The sequence below is a fragment of the Rhea americana genome, unplaced genomic scaffold (genome assembly GCF_003343005.1).
Source record: "Rhea americana isolate MKP2758 unplaced genomic scaffold, rheAme1 scaffold_29, whole genome shotgun sequence".
In the NCBI taxonomy this organism is placed as follows: Eukaryota; Metazoa; Chordata; class Aves; order Rheiformes; family Rheidae; genus Rhea; species Rhea americana.
Window position 1 is genome coordinate 4,513,845 of NW_028186412.1, and position 19,124 is coordinate 4,532,968.

A 19,124-nucleotide genomic window follows, 5' to 3' on the forward strand; every position below is an offset into this window, starting at 1 on the left:
AGGAGAGGAGAGGAGAGGAGAGGAGAGGAGAGGAGAGGAGAGGAGAGGAGAGGAACCAACCATGTGCATCCAGCAGAAAAATAGGTCAAGGAAATGCGCCTCTGATCTCTTCAGTTTATTTTGAATACACTGAGGAGATTTAGATATCAGATTTTACTTCCCATTTAAATGGAAATAAAAAAAACTAAGCAGTTCACTGCTGAAATTAAATTTGATGGGAGAAAGCCTAGTTGGTACAAGAAAAGATGAATAAAAAGACCTGAGGAATCATTAAACTTTAAAATCAAAAAGATTACTCACTACTTCARTCACTTGCTATATGTGTGTGTGTGTCTGGGTGTCTGTGTCTGTGTCTGTGGACTCCAACCATGGCTTAGAATAGCTGGCAATGTTGCAGTGACTTAAGAAGCAGCCCAAGCTGCCAAATTTCTGGACTTACCCTTTGTTCGTAAATACCAAAATTGCTCAGGTGCTTTACACACTTTGGCCTTCAGAAGACTTATATAAATCTCTCCAAAGGAACTACTGATCTCTCTCTAAAAAAATGTGATATCAGGTACATATACAGCATTGTTTCTCTGCAGCTACTGCATTTTGTGATGGAAAAAATGCCTGTCTGGTGTGAAGTGAGGGAAGCAGGGTTAAAAAAATTATGAGAGGATTTTTTTTTATAAGGTGTTTAGTTATAGTATCAGTTGGAATAAATAGATACACTTGTGGATATTCCAGAGGTGGGCAAGCTCTTTTTTCACAGGAAAAGAGGAAAATACCTCTCCATTTTATACTCCCCTCCTCCTCAATGATGATTTTGTGGTCTCTTTTAGATAAAACAAAAAACAAAACAAAACAAAAAAAACCAGTTTGTTAGATCACCACAATTCCACCTCACAAGAATAAGGAAAAGCAAAGTGAAAAGGAATCAAGAAAATAAGATCTTTGCAGATATTTCCTGCCTCAAGTTTAGTTTCAGGATAYTGAAGTGGAATTGCTATTACTAGTCACTAAACAGTTGTCAATAGTATCTGCATTTGARCATGACCCTCAAAAAAGCAGTTGGCAGAGATTTTATTCCATGTCAATTGTGGAAAATTCCACAGAACCCTGTAGTCTTATAAAAAAAAAGAAAGAGAATCTATTCTTACATGTAACTTTCTTGTATTGAAGAAGGGCTTTATACGTGTTTTCAGGCAACTATATTGGTACAATGTCTTTTTCATAGATTTGCTAATTTAAAAAATATCCTGAAAGAACCACTAGTTTATTGACATAGACCACCAGCTTGCAACTGGTTCTATGTGGTCCAATACTCCATATTTTCTGCTGATTTTTTTATCTACATTTCAAGATTGAATTAGTATGACACACCACYAGAGTTGTGTCTAGGTTTCTTTTGATTCCAGGGTTAGTTGCACTTAACTCAAGAGATCATCAYTTGTCAAGTGTAAGAATATAAGACTAAGCTGTTCTRCACCTATGACGGACACTGGAAACATTAAAAAATTAACATTAGACAATCTACAAGTATAAAAAAGCTAAAATATATAACAAAGAACAAAAAACAGAGCACACATCAGAGCTCCGTGGTTAAGGCACAGATGCACAACACAATGACCCTTCTCGGACTCACGGGGCGATGAACGTTCTCACCCTTTCCTTGTCCTTATGGGCCACCCCTGCAGTATAGTCCAGAACTTTTCCTTAAAGGCAAATTAAAAAAATCATATTTTGGAAAGTGAAAAACATATAGATTCTGTAGCTCAGTTGTTATTATTTAGCCTTACATTTTTAGTTTGGTTTACACAACAAATAATATTTCACCATAACTGAGATGGAATGTATTCATATTATGAAATCTCCACAGAGAGTGTCATCTTGCCTGGACAGGTTTTGGAGTCTCCATTCCTGAAGGTATTCCAAACCTGACTGGACAGGGTTCTGAGCAACCTGCTCTAGCTGACCCTGTAKGAGCAGCAGGGCTGGACTAGATGATCTCCAGAGGTGCTTTCCCACCCCAACTATTCTGTGATTCATCTGTGTAGTAGCATAGCTGAGGATACACAGGGAAGTTGCATCTAAAATCAGATAACCAGAAAATATCTATCTTTTAGATGACAACTATAAGATTCACCGCTGCTGTGTTTACTTGGGCAAATATCTTTTTTGAAGTTTGAGAGTTTTCTTTAAATAGAGACACTGCACTCAATTTCTTTGTTGGTAAAATTACCCCATGTTGCTTTCAGGGGTTTTATTGTTTGCAGCACTATATACAACTCATTTTTTCCTGATAGCTGTAAGCAATTATTTTGGACAAATGTGCATTCTTCTCAGCATGTCTGAGATTTTATGCCAACTGAGCCTGACAATTATTTGGCTTAAACTCTGCCCTTCTCAGTATGATATTAAAAATTGTTCCTCACGCAGAATGCATGGATATGCCAATGGGTACGTGTAGAGGGGCTCTGAACTCTGGATTAAAGAACTCCTCTGGTGAAGAAGTTCCATCTAGTCAACTACAGTTTAACTGTATTATACTATATGTGAAAGGTGTCCTAACACAAAAATATGTGCCTGAGTGCCAGCTACTGACAAGAAGCTATAGAAGCCTGAAATGCCTAAATGAAGGCAGCTGCTAATGAAATATGGCAAGTTAAACCTTGATCCGAGGTAGAAGAAAAGCTTTTCTGTGTGTTCGTCTGATACTTGTCATGCTTTATGCTGGATAAGTTCCTGGTTTGATCAAAACACATCTTAGTAAAGTTGTCCAAACTAAATAAGAAAGAAATGAGGAGATGTCAATTGCTGTTTCAAACACCATTCATTTGGAATCAAAGAAAATGTTAATTTGTGTCAGGAAGCTGAATTAAGTAAATGTTGACTGTCTTTGTAGCAAAGATCAAGTCAAAGTTACAGTGTAAATGAAGCAGGAACACATATAACACTGGAGTAGTTTTAATATACATCTATATATGGAGGTGAATAGGAAATGAAGCAAGAAATACAATGTCTGAGAAAGAATCTAGTCATAATTTGCAGAGATAATTACAGGCAAAAAGGAGATTGAATATAGCAACAGGAAAGGCAGAATAATTACGTAGCAATTAACAGGAAAGCTGTATGGTTCTTTGAAAAAAATAACAGACATCAGGTTAAAAATGTATGCTGAGTACAGAAATGTTTTTAACAGTCAATACATCAAGTATTTGAGTTCATTTCCTAACATAAAAAGCTATTTCATAAAATGAGTGTATCATTTATAGAATAAAATATATTATGCATTTTATGTATTTTTTATAAATGTTTATATTTTCATTTTTTATGTGTCATCTGAATTTGAGGAAAAAACTAATAAATGTTCATTTCAGAAGGTGAGTGTTTAGTGTCATAATGATAAGGAGACAGATTTTCAGTTAACAGTAGAAGGACTGCCTAGTTTATAGGAGCTAATAACTACTATTTGCAATTGAGTTAGTTTCTGATGTGTCCTGTAATCTTCACACCTGAAGAAACAATAATCTGTTTTTATGTCATTGGAGGCAAATCCATTTGTGATGGTTTTGTAGGTTTTCTCATATTTTATTAGTTGTCAACTCAGAAATACTCTTTCCATTCCTGAAATGTAACTTGCACATGTTCCTCTTGCAATTTATGGAGATCTCAGATAGTGCTTTTTTGTGTGGAACCTGTCCTGCAGTGGGATCTTCAAGCACATTAAAATGACAGCTAGGGATCACTGCACCTCTAGCATGGGATCCTCCTAAAGAGAGGAAGGAGCCACCACTGCGAAACCATACCATTATAGGGTGGTTTCCATGAGCTGAAATCTTTCATCTAAAACTATTATGAAAAGTTCAGTTAGATAACAAGTAATAAGCCAAGATATACTGGGGGGGTGGGGGGATGGGGACCATCTCTGAGCTCTGTCATTTGTATCACCAGGTACATCTATAAACAGCTCTGTCTCTCCTGAACGATAATTCTCTATGTGAGCTGTGGGATCATCGTTTTCAACAAATTCCCATTGACTCTAGGTAAAAGATAGAAAAGTAAATAGCTCTGCTTCAGGAACTGGCTGCTAAAGTCAATTCTCTTACCTTTAAGGGCAAGTTGTCCTCTGATAAGTCACAAATTCCTCTCTTCACAAAAATATACTGCCCACCCCCATTAGAATAAATTAGGTTGAGAGCAAGCTGAAGGGTTCACAGGCCAGGGCACCCTGGGACTGAGGGGAGGGAGGCCAGCCCTGCCGTGTCAGATGGAGACATCAGAGAAGATGCTGCCTTTCCCTTCTGTGAATGGACTCAAAGGAGACAAGGGGGAGCACGGAAAAAATAAGAGCAAAATTCCTGCCCGTGGTAATAATTAGTGATTCTATAGTGCTTTTCATTCTTTGACCTCTAATCGCTTTGCATAGGTTAATTAAAGTTATATAGGATCTTTGAACTAAGTTAATATAATTTCTATTCATCTATAATTTCTATTCATCTATGCTGATGTATCTCTATGTCTATAAAAAGATATATATATATATATATATATATATATATAAGGTATATAAAGAGAAAGATAAAAATTTATGATAAAAATCTGATTAAAAAGCATAAAAGCTACTTTGATTAAATATTATGAAAAAAATGCAAAGCATCTAAAGTCACATGTTATTTTCTAGCATATAAATACCTCTGGTGAATAAGTTGACTCAGATTTTTTCTTTGCAATGTCATGAGAAATACCTGAGCACAGAAACCTCTGCTTCCTGTGGGCAGAGGCCAAATCAGTCTGGGACCCTATTGGTTGACTGAAGGAGTTCATGTCTATAATTCATATGTGGATTATTCATAACAATAAGTATCATTCTAAGGATTCTGATAATAACAATTGTTTCATTAATTAAAATATTGTGTGCTGAACGTGGCTAGTAACACAGGTAAGGCAAGAAACTGTATCTTATTTCCTTCCCTGCAGCAGCAAGTATTAAGAGACATAATATTGATTAAGAACAATTCCTATTCATAAAATGCAATGATTGTGTTACTAGTGTATTGTATCCTTTTTTTTTTAGGTTATTCAATACTTCAAGCTATTATGGAGAAAGCGGGACAAAATAGCTGGCAAGTCAGTGCCATCTGTGTGGAGAATTTTAATGATGCCAGCTACAGGCGGCTGTTAGAAGACCTGGACCGAAGACAAGAAAAGAAATTTGTAATAGACTGTGAAATAGAGAGGCTTCAGAATCTTTTAGAACAGGTAGTACCTGCTTTTAATGTCACTGTAAACACATTACCAAAACTGCAAAAGAGCCACCGCTGTGCATTGCCTTCCGTTTATTTTCTTGATGGAAATGAGATTGTCTGCTTTTTTCTTTTGTTTTTCTTCATGAGCCCATCTCTTTGTGTCCACTTGCTTCCTCTGTTCACCTACCGATAAAGCTGCTGTGGTACCAGCCAGCACATCGGCACCGKGAGCCGCCCCTGTCCCGCTGGTGGCAGGTCCCTGGGCAGACGGGCCAAGCCTACGTATATAGTCCCACATGGGAACACCTCCGTGCATGATAAACCTGGCATCGGAGTCTACCGGCTGGCAGAGCAACCCAAAATTGCTAAATTAGCAAGATACCCTCAGTCTGTACCTTTATTGGCGAAAAGCTCTGTTTTGTTTGAGAGAAAGAAAAAAATCTGCTCATTTAAATTCAAGATTACTTTCTATTATCTAAACAGCACAGACTATTCCTAACTATAAAATTATTTTAAATTATTATTACATATATTTAAACAGAGAGTTATGTCACCTTAGCAAACTATTTATGGATCTTAAGAACAGTAAAATAAAGATGCTATTGAGCTGGGAAGGAAGGTCAGATTTTCCATCAGTTATTAATGGAAGCCTATTTCTTCCATGCTAAGGCAAGACTTAGGCAAGACTGACTGGCTTGCACTGGGTAGTGCTGATACTAGTACTGCATTTTGTGCAAAATTAGTAAAAAAATGCTGCGGCTTTGATGTGGAGAACGTATTGGCATATAGCTCACTTGTGTGAGCTCTTCTTTAAATGATGTAAAAAAATGGGTTGAAAGGAGTATTTTGTTAAATGATAGTAAAATAAGTGAGGGTTTTGATATCTATCTGCCTCTTGCATGATCCCGTATATTATGTTTAGGTATTGAAAGTGCCTCGTTCAGTACCTACAACCACTGCAAGAGAATTACAAGGAATGAATGCCATCTAGTGGTGGTAAATCCTCTTCCATGGCACTACCTAACTTAGCTAGAGTATTAGAGATTTCAAAAAAAATTATCTCAATAATATTCGTGATGCGTCTGCTACTAAAGTCATGGAAATATAAAATGTAAGTTGTGATACAAAATCGCATAAAATGATACTTTATAGAAATATATGCATCAACTTTGCTTTTACTGGCTGAAGAAGGAAACTGAGCATTAACTGAGCTGATTTAATAAGGATTACTTCTCTAGTTGTTACCAAGAGAAAAATAGATGATGGATGATATTGCTATATATATATTCATTTGATATTTTTATTTTTAATTATGAAAGTCATTACATTTTATACACACTTTCTATAGCTTATAATAAAATCCTCCCCCAGTTCAGCCTGTGTAATACAAAACACCCATTTGAGGGTCTTTTAAAATATATTTAGGAAAATATTATTTCCATCAGTTCTGTATTTATGTAACTTTTTTTCAAACACGTAATAACTATAGCTTATAAAAATATGCTGTATTCCCACAGATGAAGCCACTTTCRTAAGTCTCAAAAAGAGCTCATTCAGTGCATGTTTTTATCTCACTGATCTCAGCTGTACATTTTATTTGCCTCCAGGAACTGCTACTCATTTTCTTTTCAGATTGCATTCTGCATAGTCGGTTCCTTTTTAGAATAACCTGTACTGTTTATTTAGATCCTGCACAGCTGAATTTAATATAAGCTTTTGACCTTCTCTGGCTTCATAGAGGTCTGGATTTTGCCCTCTTAAAATAGTCGCTTAACACAAGCACTGCAAATCAAAGAACTTCAGTGCCTAGTCTCAACAGAGTGAATCAGACTGTATGAGTTTGGCTGCAGGACAATCCCAAAAGCCGATTAAGGCTTGTCCCTCCCTTARCTGTAAAGGGAGAGTCTAGGGTAGGAGCTAGACCTGCCTTGCAACGTAGCTGTATCTTAGCTAGTCATACAAGCCCTTTTAGGAAGTGACCCATTTGAACACCACCTAGTTGAGAATGGGATGAATTTTACTCAGGAAATGAACTGTTCCATGTTTTGTGTTTGTTTTGGTGTTTATTCACACCCAAGTGTAAAAATTTACRCTTGACTTTATTAAATTGCAACTTACATATTTCCAAATATTTCTGCAATTTGTCCAGGTCATTTGGATTCTCTGCTTCTTCCCCAGCATCCCAAGATTTCCTTTCCATTCTTCCAGTACAAAACAGATTTAAATTGTCACCAGACTAGACAAAGTACTCAAGAGAGGCTCATCTTTACTGTCCAGTGAGAAGGTCCCTCTCTTYCTCAACCAGCTCACTTGCAAGTAGGCCTGGGGTGCTTGCTTAACCACTGGTTTGGGGATCCAAAATAAAAGCACTCTGTCTGCAGAGATCAAGTGTATCTTAAGGGCGAGCATTCAGCAACATTCTCTGAGACAAAAACATTTATAGTCTGCAAAAAATGGGAGCGAGACAGAGTTTGTTCTAACACAGAAAATTCAAAATAGCTGTCATTTAAAAAATATCAGCTAAATTAATCAAATGATCTTTCATTTTGCATGGGGGCTTTAATAATCTGCAGCCAAGAGGTAAGGTGGCTTCAGAAATGGRCTAAAAATTGGAGGGCTCTTCCCTGCATACACAGAGGAATTGATTAAGCTTCAGTGGTTCTAATTAACTTAACTTCTTTTCTGCCTAGATTTTCCTTAATTGAGAACCTAAGTTGTGACTATACTGTAATACTTTGCAATGCACAAGTAAATGTTCTGCAGAACATTTAGAATAAGTAATTAAATTTCAGTAACGAGGCTGTAACTCAAAGTACTTTGCCCTTAAGTCCATGCTAATGAAGGGAGAGAAACTGGCTAGTGGGTTTCTTCTCTTCTCARTAACGACTGCCCACATACATATTCATGCTTCTTATGACTGTGGACCTCAAGCAGTCAAGATTGGAAACTGTTTTGCTAGCCTAGCCCAGAGTGAGCACATGCCCTGCTCCCCTGCCCACGTCTGGTGCCCACCTGGTAGCCACCTATCTGACCTGGTGCATTCTGTGTGCTTGCTTTTTCCAGCTGCCAAGGTGAGAAAAGCAGCACCTGCTAGCTTTTTCCCTTTTTGTGCAGCTTTATTTAACATTTGATATTTACATTGTGTCTCCTGTATTTTTCTTAGTTCATCATTCTTTCTCCTTTATTTTCTCCTCTCTCATTTCAACATTTCCCTGAGAGCAAACATACCAGCATGTTGTGTCTTGGAGCATGCAGAAGCTGCCTCCACATTCAGTACCGGAGGCTTGTCTTCAGGAAAAATTTCTTTTCTAGAACTGCRTGGTGTGTCTGAAATCTAGATTCCTTCTGTGCACAACCTGTGATGTGCATTTTTCATAATGTGATTTTTCCTTCAGGTTTTTATGTTATTGTGGTGAGAATGATGTTTTAGGGGCAAAAGCCAAATCTTTACTCCTTTAAAATGTGAAGTATGGAGACAGTAAGTTCCATTTTCAGATTTCCATTCTAGGAAGAGGCAGTAAGGCCAACGTTAAATTCAATAAATACATTCAATGTGGCCTCAAGTATTTATCATCCTATTTGCTTGAATGGCCCACTACTGTCGTGGCGAAAAAGTTTCAGATATTACCTCTCAAGGCTATACAAGATTCACAAGATCATGACAATTTTCTCAGTAAAACCAGGCTCCCCTTCTTTGGCCATGCTCCCTCATGCAAGACCATGCAGTGYCTGGTAGTGACTGACAGTATTTGGAGGTGACTGGAACCTTAATGCTTGGTTTCTGTATTAGTGCCAGTTGGCGTGGCTTTGCTCAGTCATGTTTAAATACATCRCTGGAGCAAGGCATCACTCTCTGCWGGGTCACAGAGCTGTTGCTTCAATTCATCAGTAACAGAGACAGTGTCTTCAGTTTATCTGAGTCAGTATATCACCACCCACTCTCAAGAATCTGCTGTAACCTAAGCGTAATAGGATAATTTTAGATCGTTTTTATAGTTTATTCTCAGGACGGTGAAAGAATACCCTACTTCCTTAGCATCCTACAACAGCTATGATGAGGAAGACTTTTTTGTTACCTGTGAGTGAAACTCTTCCTTTATGTCAGACTTCATCATCTTACAATCCCAGTTTATGAAAGGGACTGCAAACATCAAGATTCTTGCCATAAGTTTTTCTTTACCTGCTTGTCTCCATTCCACTAACAGACAATGAAACACCACACGGCTTAGAAGGAAGACTTTTAAATTCTCGACCATCTAATTCTTTCTCCAGTACAACTTGGAGAACTATCAAGACCTGACAGTTGATATAAATGCAAACTGTTTTACATAGTCTTAAGCCTTTCCCAAAGTCAGAGAAGAAGATATCTTCTTTATGCTAGCAGCTGGATCAATAGTCACTGCAAGTATCACCCTGTGAGTTGTTTGTATTTGCTGTCATCTAGATCATTGACTTCCACCTTTGCAGTTTTGCACTCCTACCTCTTCATGCAAGTTCTGTGCTGTCTAGAAAGAAAGCTCATTCTATGAGAAATTGCAGACCATGCAGTGTACCTTCTGCTAGATGTTCCTAATCTYTTTAACACTCAAACAAGAGCCATTATACATTTAAACAGTCCTGATTGACACTTCTTTTAGTATGCTCTTTTCCAAAAATAAAAGGATTTATTTTCCATCTTACACTATGGTTCAGAAAATGTAAAATGAACATTGGTACCATTGTTGTTGCTGTTCATATAAGCAAGAAGCCTGATAAGCAAATATTACCTGACCTTTCCACCTTTTCAGTTCATATATGGTCAACTTTACAGTATCTGTGAAGGACTGTTTGGAAGGTGCAGACAGCTTTCTCAGTTGTTGCTCCTCTTTCACATACAAAAGGGTATTTTCTAGCTTACGCATCTTTAGCAATGCCATAAGCAACATTACTCCAGGCAAACATGGGAGACAAAGTGATATAGCTGAATTTAATATCCTCTTGCATGGTCTTGTTTCTTTCTAAGGTTGCCCTGGCAGAAGGTACCTTCTCTTCTTGTGGTGGGAATGGAGATGTTGGTATGGCTTTTCTTCAGAGGAAAGGAAATTTACAGCAATTATGTTTTAATGCCAAAGAGGAAAGAAGCATAGTACCTCATCTTGAACTTTCTAAAGCTGATCATCTTCTGCAAGTTCCAATTTAGTGTGAATACTCTGTACTATCGTCCTCCGGTAAAGTCTGATTTGCCAAGTAGTTGTAGCTTCTAGGTCTCAGTTTAAGACTCCAGAGACTCTGCTTTTCTTTCAAAGCTCCGAATACAAATTCAAATACACCATCCATCATCTCACAGCTTAGACACTGTCTTTCATTACTGGAGCAACTCTCCTTTTTCTCCTTGAAGGACATTTTTCTCTTTAGCACACAGAAGATGATCTACATACGCTAGCTATGTCATAAGATACTTCGGCTCAACCTTACCAACATCTGTTTCCCTAATGCAACCTGTGGTCTCATCATATTTACTGAAAAATAACTCCATTTTCCCAGAAGGGCATTCTATAATGTTACATATTTCTACTTCTGGGTTTTATCTGTAGTATATAACCTTGTTAATTTCAAGAAGTGATGAGGATAGAATTGAATTGATTAGAAAGCTGAAGAGCACTCCATCGCATGAAATCTGTGTTTTGGGGACCAACTCAAAGTTTCAGTCCAACGTTGATAGTGATTACTAATAGCGAAGCAAAAAATCTAGCATACAGTTATAGCAGTATGATCCCAGAGGGCTGAGACAGGAGGATAAGGAGGGATTCATTTTAGACTTACCCAAATTATGCTATGACACATCAGACTAAAAATGTGCATTCCAACAAACAAATTCCAGCATTTTTGACTGTCCTAATCTTGCTACAGATATCCACTCTATCCACAAATATGTTTTGAAAATATTTTTTTTAAGTATGAATTAGACTTAATTGTCCTATAATTTTTTCTCTGTAGGAGATAACCATTTAATACTTGAACGGATCTTCTAATTCAGACCAATAGATAAATGGTAACAACTACAAAGTAGTTCACACTTTGCTGTGTTGATTTGTATGCCAGATATGTTGCTATCAATATGCCTGGAAACTTTCCAGTGGAACACATTCTCATTGAAAAATGCCAAGTTGCCAAAAACAGAAACCTGATTYTTTTAGAGCTGGAAACAGAGGCTTCAAGCTTCCTGCTGCAAAGATGGAAACCTGGAAAAATAGGAGSGGAGCTGCACAAATCAGAGCACTCTCTAGTTAGGCAGAATGGGTCTTCTTATTACTTGGGTAAACATGTTTCTGCTCTACATGTTATCTTTGAGCAGGGGACCGTATGACTATGGAAATAAGCAGGATCAATGTATGGATACAAGACCTGTCCCACAATTCCTGGAAAAATATGTCTTATGCCAGTAAACASTCCCCCGTTTCCCAGGCTCACTGGAGGACTAGCTCGTGCCAGGGCTTGCTCCCCAGAGGCAGCAAGAGCGAGGCCACCCTGTAGAGGGGAAGAAGCCCATGCAGCCCAACAGCTTTGAGCTGTGCCATGCGAYATGCCCGTGGGAACACAAACGAGTCCTGGCCCATATAATTCACCACGATAGCCCTGGCCCGTGGTCTGAGGCTGCRTGGCTGCGGGCAGGCGCAGCGACTACTCCACGGTGGTGGGCAGTGCCAGGGCGGAGGCATCCAGGCACCGCTGGTGCTTCGGGAAGCCCCAGCAGCCACTGGAGGGAAGGCACGTAACGCTGCTCAGCTCCAGCAGCAAAGGGAAAATGGTGCGTTTCGGCACTAAGCAGCTGGAGCAGCAACACCAGTACGACAAAGGTCTGCTTCGTGTCAGCTTTCCCCAGTACTGCCAGAAAGTATGTTCCCACTTTGGAGAAAGTACATTTGCTTTATTAGACAGTGATAATAGAAACAGTCCATACGTTTTTAATTGAAATTTGTAACTAAAAATTTAAACCAAGAGAGTCTTTATTCATATTGCATAAATGCCTAGAAACTCACTTAGCGAGGAAGGCCCCATTTTCCTACATGCACACCAAAATTAGGGACTATTAGCTTTCTGGTTTACGGAGACAAGGAAAAGAAAAATAAAAAGGAGATAAAACAGAGGCACAGAGAGATAAAGTAACATATTCACAGTTTTATATAGCTTATATAGCGAAATTCATTTCCTGTGATGCTCATTCTTCTATCAAGGACATTCTTCTATCATGTCCTTATTATCAATAGACCTTTTTCTGTGAACTACAACAAATTCAGCAAGTGGTTTTTAAAGTACGAGAATATTCTGTGTGAATCAAAGGATGAAGTAAGTGAGAGAGACTGAAAATCCTCCCTGCTAATATGTCTCTTTTTTTCTAAACTACTTCCAAAGAGCTTAGCTTAACTTAGAAAAAAGAACTTTCTGTTTAAAGCACAATGAATACTTGAAGTGCATTATAATGTTGTGATATCCATTTCCTAACAACCAACCTGYTAATACTAGACACAATCAGTAGAACACTTTTAAGCTGTCAAGGCAAAAGTAATTATTTGCATATGATACTATAAGAATCAGCTCTGTGTTTTGCTCAGTTTCCACTGGGAGCTACATATAGAACTCCCATTTCATCATAAATATGCCTATTAAACAAATGTTTTATTTGTTACTTTTTTTCTGAGATCATCCAAAAAGTTAAACCAGAAGGGCTGTTAAAGCTGAGCTTGTGAAAACCCAGGTTAGAGTTTTTCGGGCTAAGCAAACTGAACCAAAAAAAAAGTAACTTTTATTCTCATTAATATTTGTCCATTGGACCTTTTTTWATCAATTTTGTATAAATATAATCAAATTTATTTCAATATAAAGCAATTCAAAAGCCACATGCAGCAAAAATARGCAATGCTTAAAATTAATGGAACAAAGAAGTGAGAACTGATGATCCCTCATTTTCTGTGAATTTTATTTTTCTCTTAAAATATCACTAGAAACACTTAAGGAGAGTGCCTTATCACCCTCTTCTAAGATTTTTTTGCGTTTAGTCATCTGGATGCAATGTTGTAATATATATGTCATAGATCTCTTTTGTTATTTCTTCACTTGCTAACTTTAAGGCAAGAGTCAAATATAGAAAAATAGATGAAATCATGATCAGATTTAGAGAATAACATGGAAAATGATTTTAAAGATTTCAGTGAAATCTTAACTACAGCATTTGCTCTTTTCACTTCTTTAGACACTAATTTTAATAGAGAATACTATTACTGGAGAATAATATTACTACTACTACTATTGCTAGAGAAGCATACTCACATTTATTCAGCCATAGCTGTTYTCACTGCTATTACTTATGCTTTGTACAGTGCTGAAAAATGTGTTAAGATACACAGTGAAGTCAATGTTCCAGATAGATTTTACAATTAAGTAGAAAAAGTGTAATAACAGAATCATTTAGATGAAGATGAATAGTTTTGTTAACCACAAATACCTGAATATCTGCTGGCCTTTCATTGGTTTTTATTTTTGTTGTTAATCTATATCAAAAGAACATTAAAATTGTGAAGAGAGGCTTTCAAAAGCATAAAATAAGTTTAATGTTACCGGTTATAGTGCTTCATTTATTTTTCTGCCAAAACTCTCATTGGCAATGTATATTAAAYACTGCAGACTTAATAAGGTATCGGGAGCAAGACTGAGCATTGCAGTTCTTTGATTTAATTTTAGATAGATTTAGGACCCAGTTTTTAAATTCAGACTGTGAAGTACTGACATGAACAGCTCTATTTTACTAAATGGAAGTAAAATTTACACTCATAGAATAATACAATAATTTATGATGCTAGGGATCTCTGGAAGTCATCTAGACCAACTCCCCACTCAAAGTAGGGCAAGCTTAGAACATGTTACTCAAGGCCTTGCGCAACTGAATTTTGAACAACTTCAAGTATGGAGATCCCACAATCTCTCTGTCCCCATTCCAGTATTTTTTCCATATATCTAATTTGAATTTCCTGTGCTGCAACTTGTGTCCTTTGTCTCTCATCCTATTGTGATATACTTCTGAGATTAGTCTGGCTCTGTCTTCTCTATACCCTCCCTTCAGATACTTGCACACGTTGATAAGATCCCCCTGAGCCTTCTCCAGGCTGAACCATCTCAACTCTCTCAGTATCTCCTAATAGGAGAGATCCTCCAGTTTCTTAATAATTTGTGTGGCCCTTCACTGAACTTGCTCTAGTAGTGCCACATCTGCCTTGTGCTGGGGACCTCAGCACTGGACACAGCACTCTAGATGTGGCCTTATCAGGGCTGAGTAGAGGGGAAGGATCACCTCCATCGACCTGCTGACAATGCTCTGCCTAATGCAACCCAAGACACCATTGGCCTTCTTGGTCACAAGAGCACATTGCTGCCTAATGGTCAACTTGTCGTCCACAAGGACTCCCAAGTCCTTGTCTGTAGAGCACCTTTCCCGTTCATTGTCCTCCAGCCCATCCAGGCGCATGGAGTTATTCCTCCTCAGGTGCAGGGTATGACATTTTCTTCGTCAAAATTCATGCTGCTCATCTCTGACTATCTCTGCAGCGTGTTGAGGTTCATCTGAACAGCAGCACAGCCCTCTGATGTATCAGCCACTTCTATCAGTTTTGTATCATCAGCAAACTTGCTGGGAGTGCACTCTGTCACAGCATCCAGGTCATTAGTGAGCGCTGCATCCAGTACAGTATCAGTCCATGGGGTACATTGTTAATAGTAAGATCTATTTACCAGTCTGTCCAAGATTAAGTGAGAAACAGTTTGAAATATGAAACAAATGCAGACTCTCCTACAGCATACATTAGARCATCAGTGAGAGGTTCCACTACTACTCATTTCTCATAATCCTCTTGGACAGATTTTAATTAGGTATTGAGATTAACTATGTCTGTGCTTCTGCATAATGTTTATTTAGACCTTAATACAGAGCTTGGTGAAGTAAACCAAAAAGTACAAGCTAACTGTAATTGAATTCATCTAGGACTTTTATGTTTACTTCTTTCCTAAGGAGAATATTACTATTCCTAATTTCTGTTTTCCCAGGCTTTTTCATGTGCAGTAATACTGAAAGTGTGTGTGCGCRCTTCTGTATCTGTACACATGCAGATACATAGATAAGCACATGTACACAATCATGAATATGGCTTTATCCAGAAAAGAAGTTATTTTCCTTCCTGCAAGAATGACCGTGGATTTCCTTTCCTCTTCTGCCTCCAGCAGCTCCWTTCTCTCCCATCAGTCTCCACCCCATGGGATTCAGGACTGCAGCACTCCTTGTGTTAGTGTTCAAAGCTGTCCTCCGCGAGCAGCAGCATCCTCTGAATGTTGCATAGTGTATCGGTTTTGTTATCAGAGATCGGAGGTCTGGCTCCTGCTCTGACGGACAAGCTGATTCCAGTCTTTTTTTCTCCCTTCTCTCCCTCTCAGCAAAATGTGAGAACTAAATGGGATGTTTCCTGGTAGCCTGACACCACTTTGCTCAGCTCTATCAGTGCTCTAGATCAGCACAGTCATGTAGAGCTGTCTTTACCTTTAATCTGGGAGGTGAAAGCTACTGTGCAGCATCTGGCACGTAATTAATGGTTCAATGTAGAGAGCCGAATTTATACAAAATAATAAAAAGAATGTTCATCGTACTTTGCAATATTAACAATTAAACATGGGAAGTAAAGTTGTCACTTGACAAGTATTAGTATCGTAAACCTTATCATGTAAAAATTATTTTACACGATACAATTAATTAGAGCATATTCTAATTAATAACATCTAACAATAGATGTTAACAAACAAAATAGGAAAGCAGAAGCCTAGTATCTTCGACTCTCCTTATAGCTGTCTAACTCTGATTTTCATTACTGCTAATCCTCAGCTTCCCCAACCTTAAGAGTTCTGAGAAATGTAGCTGAAAAGTACCATATAGGGTTAGCTAGCACTAGAAACCAAATCTCTTTGGAGCAGGCTGTCATTGCCAGGACTGATTATTAGAACTAGCAACATGAAAGTAAATAAATGTAAGTGGAGGAAAAAATACACAAAATGACATATTCCACTTCTTGCTCTCCTTGCAGTATTTAGCCACTGGAGTGCTAAGTCTGCGAAAGCAATGGTTGACTGGTGAAATTTATATTAATTCTCTAATCAATCAAGTTATAAATTTGGCTTTTTTTAAAAAAAAAATGTTGTTTTCTCTTCTCCTTAATTCCCAGTGTGTCTGCTAACTGAAGTTATAATTGACATTTTTATAAAAGATATTTAGACCATTGGCATAAAAAATGAGAATAATAATAATGAATTTAAAAGTAGTGGTTACAGAAAGGTAGAATTAACCAAACACGTGAATTAAACAGCATATTATCTCAAGCATTCCTCCAAAATCTCCTCTGCTATCTTTTTCATCAACACAGTAGCACATTGGCACAAAAAATCATCAACATGACACAGATGAGTATTTATCAATAGATCTGTATTGCTTTTATTTGTAGTTTAGTTGCATAATAAGGATTTCTTCATCCCTCGAGTCTGAAACTGCGTGAACTTACTTCAGCACTGGAGACTCTCGCTGTCTCCAGTTTTGCTGCAGAACCTATTGATTTGACCGGGCAAAACATAAGCTTCCTTCTACTCATACAGGACCATAGAAGCAGATTATTGGCCAAATACTTTTGGTACATGTGCAGCACACCATAGTTTGCGCTGGTAGCAGCATCACTGGACTTATCATCACTTCAGGACCATAGCAGCAGCTCTCTGTGCATCTCTTCTTAAACTCAGGGGATTTGGGAGATTCCTTAAGTGACCTTTCCTCATCATTCCTCTCTCCTTTTCTTACCCCCCTCCCTGAGGTCTGCATAGTTGCTTCTAAAAAGCACTGTAATATGAATGCAAATTTGTAGCTCTTCTCTTTGAGGGAGTTGACTGATGACACCATCACCAGCATCGTCTTTACCCCACAGAGAGTCAGGAGAGCCTCCTCTGCATAYGCTCATTTTCTGTGGAGCAGCTGGGATTCCACATGAAGTAGTAGTTCCACACTGTACGATAATATAAAAATATTTTGCCACTCTACCACACAACTAATGAAGTTTGGACTTAAGAAATAGACTATTTCTGTTATTGAAAGAACAGTAGAAGCACTGAAAGACAAAGGATGAATACAAACGATTTGGGGGAGTCTTAAAGTGGCCTTCTTTTTACAACTTTCCTCTCTCTCCACATTTGCTTTTTCCCTAAAAGTCTGCATWCCCAATCTACTGCTCAGTGAGCGTTTCTCAGGAATAGGCTTTGAACGCAAACGATTCTCGCAGCAGAAGAAAGCAACCATCCGTGCTCAATCAATGGTCTTTGAGTCACCTTTCCAGGTGGTTCCTCCCTGGAAAGCTGCCTTCTCCATACAATGCACTGGCTCTGCTAGCTGATGAAGTTGATGATTCGCTGCACTTGATGCTCTTTCTCTTATGCTCGGCCACGTACAAGGATCGCCTTGCTGGCTCAGTGCCTTTGCTTTACAATGCAGAGAGAAATACACTATTTGTAAGGAGCGCACTTCTTTGTTGCTTTCTTTAGCTTTCTCTTTGTCAACTTTATGCTCTTAAAAGACCACCCTTTCCCCAACAATAGTGCCCTTTTCAAGCACTAGCCATTAAAATTAAGCTTGTTTCTCAATGGCTTTTTTATGGCTTTGTAAAACATTTATCCTTACTTTAGATATTGTATAAAATCTCCTTTCAGTTGTGATTTATATTATCATCATTTCTGCCACAATATTTCAGGTCAGGTGTCAATCTCTGTCTTTAAGAGGTCTCCACACTTTTTGTATTGTGTTATAGAGCCCTCATTTTATTGTATATGTTCTTTTTCTTAAGGCAATGGATTGTGGTACAATACCAAAGAAGAAAACCTTTGTAAAAATCCCATTGATAATGCACAGCTATCACTATTTGAAGGGATTTAACTGAAAATAAGTCCTTTTCACTCCAGCTATACTGACCTCCATCTTCTGGATATCATAATGAAAGACTTTTCGTACTACAGAAGTTTAGCATTCTTTTAAAATGAGTTATATGTAATATCTATTTTATAGTAGTAGAGAATAGAGACTGACTTGTGGCCTGATTCTCTGCTCAGTTGCTGATATAAGTCTGGGAATGGCTTCATCAAAGTTCTTGGGCTTACCTCTTCTGGAAAACTATGAGAATCAAAGTAGGCACTGGTAGCTCTTTCTCTTTTTGATATTAGAATGGTTTCTGAATTTCCTGGGCCAAGCTATTGTGAGCTAAGATAAAGAACAGTATTGTATGATACTAAAGTCAAAAAGYTGAGTTGTGTAAAAATCTAGGTTTGATTCAGATCTCACTAGTACTCTTTACCACGCTTTAAAGTCAGTGGCATRATTATAGTTACTTTTGATTAGCACTGGAATCACAGAACAGTAAGGTTGGAAGGGACCTCTGGAGATCATCTAGTCCAACCCTCAGCATAGCCCCATAACAGGGATTGAACCCATGACCTTGGCATTAGCAGCACCACACTCTAACCAACTGAGCTAAACCTGCCCCCTAATCACTGAAATCTAACTTAATTGCAGTATGACAGACCAACAATTAAAATTTCTGTGATTCTGTGAAAAATTCCCCCAATGTGCTGTTTTATTTAGTTTCTTTTACATAAATGCATTTAGTAGTTTATTAATGGAGTACATATATTGGCTCTGAGTTTCTGTTCTTTGTTGAATTGATTTAGAATTCCGAGAAAATAGTGAAATTTTCAATGTGGAGTAAGATTTCTCTTACACATATKCATATGAACAAAGGAAGATCACACAAAAGCTGCACAGAAATGAGAATGAACAATCGAGCATAATAC

General features: G+C 37.9%; 1 protein-coding gene across 2 annotated transcripts in view; it reads left to right on the forward strand.

The window, feature by feature from the left end:
- GRIA4 (glutamate ionotropic receptor AMPA type subunit 4) overlaps positions 1–19,124 on the forward strand; it is a 228,106-nt gene that overhangs the window by 128,180 nt on the left and 80,802 nt on the right. For both annotated transcript variants that reach the window (XM_085309044.1, XM_085309043.1), the window contains exon 4: positions 5,060–5,244. In XM_085309044.1, coding sequence (XP_085165170.1) covers positions 5,060–5,244 — 185 coding nt within the window. The remainder of the gene's footprint in view (positions 1–5,059; positions 5,245–19,124) is intronic.